The 9,878-nt window shown below is 40.5% G+C and overlaps 2 protein-coding genes across 2 annotated transcripts in view; one reads left to right on the plus strand and one right to left on the minus strand.

Moving 5' to 3' along the window:
* ERI2 (ERI1 exoribonuclease family member 2) overlaps positions 1–9,878 on the plus strand; it is a 27,662-nt gene that overhangs the window by 12,366 nt on the left and 5,418 nt on the right. Inside the window, exons 9-10 of the mRNA XM_011976058.1 lie at positions 3,690–3,772; positions 5,079–5,156. Of these exons, the coding sequence (XP_011831448.1) occupies positions 3,690–3,772; positions 5,079–5,156 (161 nt within the window). The remainder of the gene's footprint in view (positions 1–3,689; positions 3,773–5,078; positions 5,157–9,878) is intronic.
* Positions 1–9,878, minus strand: part of ACSM3 (acyl-CoA synthetase medium-chain family member 3) — a 35,205-nt gene that overhangs the window by 3,242 nt on the left and 22,085 nt on the right. The window contains exons 9-12 of the mRNA XM_011976054.1: positions 9,042–9,122; positions 3,937–4,038; positions 2,491–2,618; positions 2,284–2,383 (exon numbers count right to left, since the gene is read on the minus strand). Of these exons, the coding sequence (XP_011831444.1) occupies positions 2,284–2,383; positions 2,491–2,618; positions 3,937–4,038; positions 9,042–9,122 (411 nt within the window). The remainder of the gene's footprint in view (positions 1–2,283; positions 2,384–2,490; positions 2,619–3,936; positions 4,039–9,041; positions 9,123–9,878) is intronic.

A 9,878-nucleotide genomic window follows, 5' to 3' on the forward strand; every position in this document is an offset into this window, starting at 1 on the left:
TGCGTAAGTGGGCTTCAAATCTCTCTGAAATTCTGCAAAATCTTGTAGTTTTCTGAGAAAAGTCTATGGCTGTGCCATTCAATATGATAGCCACTAGCCACGTGTGGCTATTTCAATTTAATCAATTAAAATTAAATAAGATTAAATACTCTCAGTCACACTAGCCACATTTCAAGTGATTGATAGCCATGCATGGCTATCACATTGGATGGTGCAAATATAGAACATTTCCATCATTGCATAAGTCTTAACAGTGGCCTATGGTTTTCTTCAAATTCTCAAAGAGGTATGTGATCCCAAAAATTTAAGAACCTAGTGATCTACACAAATATTCCTCAAGTCTTTATTTCACGTTCCAATGTTAAAATGGTATTTCAGATCCAAATATTCTTTTTAATCAATTCTGGAACTTGCTACCCAATTACCCTGCCTGGCGAGACCCAGCCTGGAGAAGGACCTAACCCAGCTAGAATAGGCCTGGCAGCAGAAAGGGAGGCACGGAGCACATGGCCGTTTTGTTCATGCACACCTCATTTGAGACACCCACTCACATCTTCTACCAGGAAATGCTGCAGCCCACCACTGTTGGGAAACTGGCCACACTTTCCCCCTCACTCTGACTAATCCAAGCCCTATGCCAAGACCCCAGAGCTGTGAGGGGCCCACAACCCACTTATAGATCTTTTCTATACTGTACTCTAGGACATCAAGTGGCTGCCAAGCCAACCCTGTTCCAAAAGGCTCAGCTACCATCCTGTCCCAAGTAAGCACCTGTTGAGGTGGGTAAAGCTGATGATGACTGATGGTAGGGGAGAGGTACAGGAAGAGCTAAGACTCGTGAAACCTTGCCGGTGGTGTTCAGGGCAAAGAGACAAGCCAGTAATCACTGACTGTTTCCCCTGCCCTTAGCTGCCTGGAATATATCCTTTCACAGTAAATAGCGATTGTTATCCTAGCAACTTGACAAACTACCAATTCCCAGCCACTGGGCTATATCTGGAACAACTTTGGGCCATCCAGGAGGACTTACAGGGTATCTTTTGGCATCAAAGATCAGTTAGGGGAATCATTCCTGGGGGAGATCCACCCTCCACTGTAACATGCACATCTCCCATTTTTACCTTAAACTTTTTTATTTTTTATTTTTATTTTTTTGAGACGGAGTCTCGTTCTGTTACCCAGGCTGGAGCGCAGTGGCACAATCTTGGCTCACTGCAACCTCCCCGTCCTGGGTCCAAGTGATTCTCCTGCCTCAGCCTCCCAAGTAGCAGGGATTACAGGCATGCGCCACCATGCCTGGGTAATTTTTGTATTTTTAGTGGAGACAGGGTTTCACCATGTTGACCAGGCTAGTCTCAAACTCCTGACCTCAGGTGATCCCCCCACCTCGGCCTCCCAAAGTGCTAGGATTACAGGTGTGAGCCACCATGCCCAGCCTGCCTTAAACTTGAGGACCTATTTCATCCCCGAGATTGGATACCTTCTAACTCTGCCCTGTGCCCTGTGCTTGAAGCCCTATACCTAGGATTTGAGATAAGGAGCTTGAATACATGGTACAGAAAGTTCTGGATTTGTAGTGACATGAATATCATCTTCAAAACTTGGGTTCAGTGTTAGAAGTGACATGGATTGAAGAAATACTTGTGGGAACTCGTAACTCGCCTAGAGAAACCCTAGGGGCATGTTGTAGACATACAGGCAAAACACAGGAGGCTGCCTGGCATGGTACTTTCAAGCCAAAATACTGTGTGGTCAGCCCCAATAGGAATGGGTTTTCAGGACTCCGGTGTTATTCAGAGTTTACTTCCTGAAACCTCTACTTATTTACCTACCCAGACTGCTTATGGTTACCTCAGTTCTGACCTCTGGTTCCCACTTCTGACATCTGATGCCAGCCCATTCTCCCTCACTACACCAGGGATCTTGTTGGTTTCCAGACCTTCTGGGTAACAACTTTATCCTATCCAGCTGCCTTTGGTCACCCCATCCTGGTGTGAGCCTGACATTCACACCATCTTTGCCCTAGTCCACCATGGAAGGAATTCAAATTCTTTCTAGTACATATTTTCAGCCTTATTTTGTTTGTTTGTCTGTTAGGATCAGAGCTACAACTCATAATTCAATCTTATTTTGTAGCAGTTCTTTCTGACTAGCGTATTTCTATCTGACTTGCATATTTAGTGAATGAATCATTTGGTTAATTCTGTTTCATTGAGCTACTGTTCGTAAGTATGTGTTATATTGCCAACAAATTATAAAGTTGACATGAATCAGTTCTTTTACCTCTCCTCTGATGGGGTCTGGGCTGCTGACAACAGCTGACTCTGCAACTGAAGGGTGTTCATTCAGGGCATTTTCTACCTCAAATGGTCCAATTCGATAACTAGAAACACACATGGCAGGAATATATACAGGTGAGTGACAGGTTCACTCTAGAACACTGATCACCAGTTAACACAGACAATATGCACATATGGAAAAGAAAATTACCCAGAGGATAATATGATATCATCTGATCTTGCAACAAACCAAAAATACCCATCTTCATCCATATACCCTCTGTCCCCAGTGATATAGAAATTGCCTCGTAGAGTTGAAGCTGTTTTTGAAGGATCATCCTGCAAAGCAAATAGCATTTTGTTATTATTGTGAATCCAACTCCTCTGGTCAACTGGAATTTTTTTTTTTTCCTCCCTGAGACAGAGTCTCATTCTATCACCCAGGCTGGAGTGCAGTAGTACGATCTTGGCTCACTGCAACCTCTGCCTCCCGGGTTCAAGCAATTCTCCTGCCTCAGCCTCCCAAGTAGCTGGGACTATAGACGTGCACCACCACGCCTGGCTAATTTTTGTATATTTTCGCAGAGATGGAGTTTCCCCATGTTGACCAGGCTGGTGTTAAACTCCTTACCTCAAGTGATCCGCCCACCTCAGCCTCCCAAAGTGCTGAGATTACAGGCATGAGCCACCACTCCCGGCCCTCAGTTGGATTTTTAAATGTTCAAGGAAGCAGAAAAGTTTGGCTCCTTTGAGAAGCATTAGAGTTAGGAAGAGATAGAGTGTGAAAATAAGGATGAAATTCCAGCATGGAGCTAGCCCAACAGAAGAAAGGTAAACTACAGTTACAAAGATTAGGCATGTTTCCATCTTAAGATTTTTCTTAGATTACAAAATAAATATTGCAGGAGCTCAGAGGAGTAAACTAAATTAAGTCTTTTGCTAACTGATTAATATATAATGCTGGCAGGAAAAGAGAGAAGTAAATACTCGGAGTCAAAAGAAAGCACTGACACCTAATAAAGAGCAGACAGGTTTGTTTTGTTTTTGTGTTTTGTTTTGTTTTACACAATAATAGAACTGGTTCTGCAAGTCTGACATAAGAAAAATGAACAAGATACTGTTAAATTATATAAAATACATGGGCAAGTGGCATCTGGATCTTTTACTATATGATAGAGACTTTGCTCTAATTTGTATACTGTGATTAGAGATGAAAATATTCTTGCAAACAGTAAGGAGCTTAGAAAGCCTCTTGTGAAAGACATTTGCTTAATCCCACCACCCCCGCATCCCCTGTCCCTCTCACTCTTCCTGAAAAGAAAGAGCACTACTTGGATTTCAGGAAAATGAGCAGGTTTTGTTTGATAAATGAGAGTATCATGGGATGATAAGAGGCCATCTTCTTTCTAGGGTCCCTTCCTCTTGCCTTCATGGACCTGGAACAGTGATCTAGCCTCAGGAGACCAGCATGCTTTTCTTCAGCAAGAATTTGGGTATTTCTTCAATTTCTTGTCTTTGGGATTACTATTCAGGACAACCAATCTGTCAAGAAAGGATCAAGTATCTATCCTAGGTATGTTTTGTGGCAAACAGGGATCGTTACCAAGCACTTGAGAAATAAAATAGAAAATAAGAGATTATTTAGTAAGTCACTTACTGCATAATGAGCAAAAAGGCCAAATGGTCGCTTAGGTAGAACTTGAATGCCAATATCTCCTTCTTGTCCAGGAGGTAGAACATTGCCATTTACATCTACAATCTAGGATAAAATAGAACGATTTATTTAAGGAAATTTTTGTTTAATGTCACAGCTTAAATATTAACTTTGCAAGGTTTGTTTTGGCTTTTGCCATTTAAAAACGAAGACTTAAAAAAAAATTTTGTGTGTATGAGACAAGGTCTCACTTTGTCACCCAGGCTGGAGTGCAGTGGTGCAATCATAGCTTATAATTCACTGCAGCGTCAAACTCCTGGTCTCAAACAGTCCTCACACCTCAGCTTCCCAAGTAGCTGGGGCTATAAGCACATGCCATTATGCTCAGCTAATGTTTATTTTTATTTTTTGTAGGGATGAGGGTCTTGTTATGTTTCCCAGGCTGGTTCCCAGTTTCAAGTGATACTCCAGCCTTGGCCTCCCAAAGTGCTGGGATTATAGGCATGAGCCACTGCACCTGGCCCAAAAAACATTTTAAATATACTTTAAATTCCAAAGAGAGATATATTTATTTAAATTATTATTGCATAAAATATTAAATACAGGTTATGAACATGTGAAAGAAGGATAAAATTTTTTTTTTTTTAATTTTACCATCCAGCAATAATCTAATTTTGGTAATATCCTTTGAGACAATGTAGACAAATAGAAAAATAGGATTGCTGGCTGGGCGCGATGGCTCACACCTGTAATCCCAACACTTTGGAGGCCGAGGTGGGTGGATCGCCTGAGGTCAGCAGTTCAAGACCAGCCTGACCAACATGGTGAAACCTCATCTCTACTAAAAATAGAAAAATTAGCCAGGCGTGGTAGCGGGCACCTGTAATCCCAGCCACTTGGGAGGCTGAGCGGGAGAATTGCTTGAACCCAGGAGGGGGAGGTTGCAGTGAGCCGAGATCATGCCATTGCACTCCAGCCTGGGCAACGAGTGAAACTCCATTTCCAAAAAAAAAGAAAAAAAAGAAAAACAGGATTGCTTTGTAATATACAGTTTTGTCAACCTGTTTTTATCATTTAGTACTAGGTCTTATCTTTTCCTTTTGATAAATAAATGTCTTCATTACTGGTTTTCAAACTTTGTTTAGCTGTGGAACCTACAGAACCTTACTTCGGAAGCCCAATATAAGTAAACAGGAAAAGGGGAATATTCTCTGGTTGACAATGCTGAGTAAGCCACAGCCTTGCTCTCTTACCCTCTCTCCAATCCTCATCATTCCCTGAAGTGTCTAACAGTAACTAGCATTTATTAAGTACTTACTACATGCTAAGTAATCAATGCTAAACCTTTAAGTACTTTACATGTACCTATTCCTTACTGTAGCCCTATATGGTTAGAACTTTTATGCCCATTTTACACATGAGGAAACTGAGGTGCAGAGAGTTTAACACTGTGCATGATTGAGCTGGAATCCAAATCTCACCACTTACACTCCAGGTCATATGCTTTTAATCATTACATTCCTCTGTGCAATGCCTCCAGAGAGTTTAATCCAATTTAAAAAAAATCAGATTAGCATTTCTCAAGTTGATTGCTGATTTTATATATCAGAATTTGCTCTAAATGACTTTTAGCTGTTTCTAAGTATCAAAATTCTGCTTTTATATATGTTCTCCAGATACCTTCAAACCTGAGGTGTGGCCTGCATGGAGAATAAGTATAATACTTATCTAGCACTTTCCAAAAGGAAAGGGGCTTATGTGCTGATTGAGAAACTTAAATGGCAAAGGAATTCTAAGTGTAAAAACTTCTCTTTAAGCTCTTGCAAATAAAAAAAATATAAATTCCCACCCAGTGATCTAAAGAAATATGTGGTTCCAGGTATGAAGGAATTATTGACAGAAAGGAAGTATTTTAAAAGTTCCAGGTACTTATCACAGATTTTAATAGATGGGAATATACAAAAAATCTTCTGTGTCTGGGGAGAATCATGTTCCTCATTGTTCATAGGGTCTTAAAATGTTTAAACATGAAAATTATGAGTATTTAAAAGCACACAAAGAAGAGTATAAAGGTTGGGCTTTGAAGCTGTAGGAATATTCACCTTGTTGGAACACATCCCCAGATGCCAGAATGTTACTGCAGATGCTCTTAGCTAAGGAACAAGAAGCCCAGTAATAACGGCCCGTGGAAAGAGTTAAAAATGAGTGGGGATGCAGGCAGAGTACTGTTTTCCTCTCTGCCTCATCATATTTGCATTCAAAGATAGCTGCTCTAGAAAACCACTGGGCTCAACTTAATGTGGAACAGGTGGGGGTACCTTGCAGTTGGGATCACCGTGAGTACAGCTGTGCCTGTAAGACCCTGATAGCCATGCATATTGGGAATTGCTATTAAGGGAGGAAGAAAAAGAACATTGCTGTGTTACATATCAACTTCCCTGTAATGCAGACATGAGCGTGCTTAATTATCAATATTTCTTTCTTCAACCTAAGGTAGCCTGTTAACCAACAAACTATTGTTAAGCCTGTTTATGGAATGCAACTAGGGCTCTCCTACCAATTTTTCTTAGAGAAGCTTTTCAAAGAGGAATGTGAGGGAGAGGTAAATAACAGCACCCATCTTTTGGATCTTCATTACATACTAAGCATTCTGATATGCTCTTTAAACATATTGTCTCCTTTAATCATCATAAGAAACCTATGAAATCAGTTCTGTTATTATTTGGGTTACCAACCATCTGGAGACTGAAGTGGTGAGGGGTTGTGGGGGATTGGTTCTTCATGATGTATTGCCTTAAGTGCTAAAACCAGATAAGTCCCAGGCAAACAGACAGGTTGGTCGCTCTAGTCCCAACTTTACAAATTAGGAAACTGGAACTTAGAGAGCTTTAACAGTGTACCCACAGACACTCAGCTAGTGAATAGCAGAGATACAGTTGAACCACTAGGCTATCCTATCTTGAGACAAGGTTCCCATAGCAAGGTTAAAGTGAGAGAAAGGACCCAGGATCGGGTTTATTCTATAAAGAGTTACAACAGCAATGAAGTTCATCTAAACTCTCTCAAACTTACTTGATCCTAAAAACGACCTGGAGGTGCTTGTTAAAATCACAAGATTTCAGATTCCAGAGTCCCACTCCAAATCTATTGAATTGGTCTCTCCAGGGGCCTAATAATTAGTATTTTTAATACATATCCATATGATGTTTATGATCAAATAAGCTTGGGAAACATTTATCTAAGAGCTGTACTCTGTTAATTCATCCATATTTTTGCTGCTTTTGCTCTCTCTTAACGTACAGATGGGTCTCTGAATTAAGATGGGTTGAACCTACTATTTCCCAACTTTACAATGGTGTGAAAGAGATAACCATTCAGTTGAAACCGTCCTTCTCTCTAGATGCTGGGCAGCAACAGTAAGTCACAGTTCCCAGTCAGCCATGCATTTGTGACTTAGGATGTTTTCAACTTATGATGACTTTATTTTGGGACATAACACTACCATAAGTTGAGGAGTATCTAAATTAGTGTAAGTTCCTTTGGTTACACCCAGCTTTGAAGCTGGGTTAATCAGAGAACAATTTTAATCCTATATAAAGTTTGCTGATGGGGAATTGGAATGCCTCCTAGGCATCGGGTGGTAGCAATGGCAGTGGATACAGAAAGACTGGAAATGGCCAGGCAGGCTTGGGAGCAGAGAGGGAAAGTGCTGCAGCCACTGTAAACTGAAGCCTCTTTGGGCCTAGTTGACCTCCTCAGAAGGTCTTGACCTACCTCGCCTGAGAGAACAGTGTTGTGTTGTGGTTTAGAGTGCAGATATTGGAACCAGACTATTTGGGATTGAAGCCCGACTCTAGCAGCTATTAGCTGTGTGACCTCTGGTAAGTTCTTTTACCTCTTTGTGCCTCATTTGTAAAATGGTTCTAATATTAGTATGCTTCTCATAGGGTTTCTTCTGGAAATTCAATGGGTTAATATTTATTTATTTAGAGACAAAGTCTTGCTCTGTGGCCCAGGTTGGAGTGCAGTAGTGTGATCATGGCTCACTGCAGCCTCAAGCTCCCAGACTCAAGCAATCCTCCTGTCTTAGCCTTCTGAGTAGCTGAGACCACAGGCACATACTACCACACCTGGCTAGTTTTTTATATTTTTTTGTAGAGACAAAGTCTCACATTGTTGCCCAGGCTGTTCTTTGTGGGGAAAAGAAAGAGATCAGCCTGTTACTGTGTCTATATAGAAAGAAGTAGACATAAGAGACTCCATTTTGTTCTGTATTTGAGATGCTGTTAATCTGTGACCCTACCCCCAACCCTGTCCTTGCAAGAGACATGTGCTGTGGTAACTCAAGGTTTAATGGATTTTGGGAGTGCAGGGTGTGTCTTTGTTCCTAGAAAAGCTAGGTATTGTCCAAGGTTTATCCCCATGTGATAGGATGAAACAATGCTGCTAAAAGGTTTATCTCAAGGCACAGGATTTTCCTTTAAACTTATTTATGTCACAGAGATCCTTGTTCTTATGTCTTACTGCTGATTTCCTCCCTAAAAACGATCCTATTGTTCTGCCACTCCCTTATCTTTAAGACGGTAAAGATAATTATCTATAGTAAATACTAAGGGAACTCAGGGTGCCGGCGTGGGTCCTCTGTAAGCTGAGCGCCGGTCCCCTGGGCCCCCGCTTTTCTTTCTCTATACTTTGTCTCTGTGTCTTATTTCTTTTCTCAAGTCTCTCGTTCCACCTAACGAGAAACACCCACAGGTGTGGAGGGGCAGGCCACCCCTTCATTCTTGAACTCCTGGGCTCAAGCGATGCTCCTGCCTTGGCCTCCTGAAGTGTTGGGATTAAAGGCGTGAGCCACTGCATCCAGCCTAATGGGTTAACATTAATTAAATGCTTAGAACTGTATAGTACAATATAGGTATTTGCAAAATAATGGAGACCAATAAGCTAACATTTCTAACTCATTTTCATCTATTAATAAAAATTAAAGTATCATGGAAGTAAAATGGAATCACCACCATAATGAAGAGAGTTTATATGGGGGGTAAGCGGTAGGTAGATAGTGTACAGATTGGGTTGTTAAGCATTCTTCTGGAAGGGGATGTGCAAACCTTAACATCAAAAGCAGGAGAAGGTTTTCCCATTGAGCCAGGTTTAATTTTCATTCCCTTAAAATTTCCACAGATTAGCACCTAGTTAAGAAGAAGAAGAAAAAGTAAGATAACATTACAAGTCACTTAAAATTTATTCATCTATCATGCATTCATTCAACAAATTTATTGAACACTTACTATGAACTAAGCTCAGAATGAACACTATACTCTCATGGAATGTAGTGATAAACAACATATAAATACATGCATATGTATAAAATATAGTTATAACAATAATTACTCATATATCCATATTTATCAAAACATGAGTATGCTAACATTTGCATTTGTATTAGCATGATACTTGCTATGCTATTTCTAGTTCATGAATTTTTCAATTTTTGTTTTTATTTTTGATATTTTCATTTTTTACCAGGTGATACATTATCATGGTTCATAAATTGAAGCATTATAAAGACACATTGTGAAAAGTTTTTTCAACCTTTCTCTTATCTATTTTATCTTACTCCTCCCTCTTGCACAAAATAACCACTGTTGTTCTTTTGTCCTATTTCATTATTTATTGTTATTTCATTTTTTTGTTCTTATTTCATTCATTTCCTCTAGAATTTCTTATTCCTTATCTCTATGAGCTCTTTAAAAAGTCCTTTTTAGGCCGGGCGCGGTGGTTCACACCTGTAATCCCAGCACTTTGGGAGGCCAAGACGGAAGGATCACGAGGTCAGGAGATTGAGACCATCCTGGCTAACATGGTGAAACCCCTTCTCTACTAAAAAAAAATACAAAAAACTAGCCGGGCGAGGTGGTGGGCGCCTGTAGTCCCAGCTACTCGGG

Source organism: Mandrillus leucophaeus, unplaced genomic scaffold (genome assembly GCF_000951045.1).
Source record: "Mandrillus leucophaeus isolate KB7577 unplaced genomic scaffold, Mleu.le_1.0 Scaffold162, whole genome shotgun sequence".
NCBI classification, from domain to species: Eukaryota; Metazoa; Chordata; class Mammalia; order Primates; family Cercopithecidae; genus Mandrillus; species Mandrillus leucophaeus.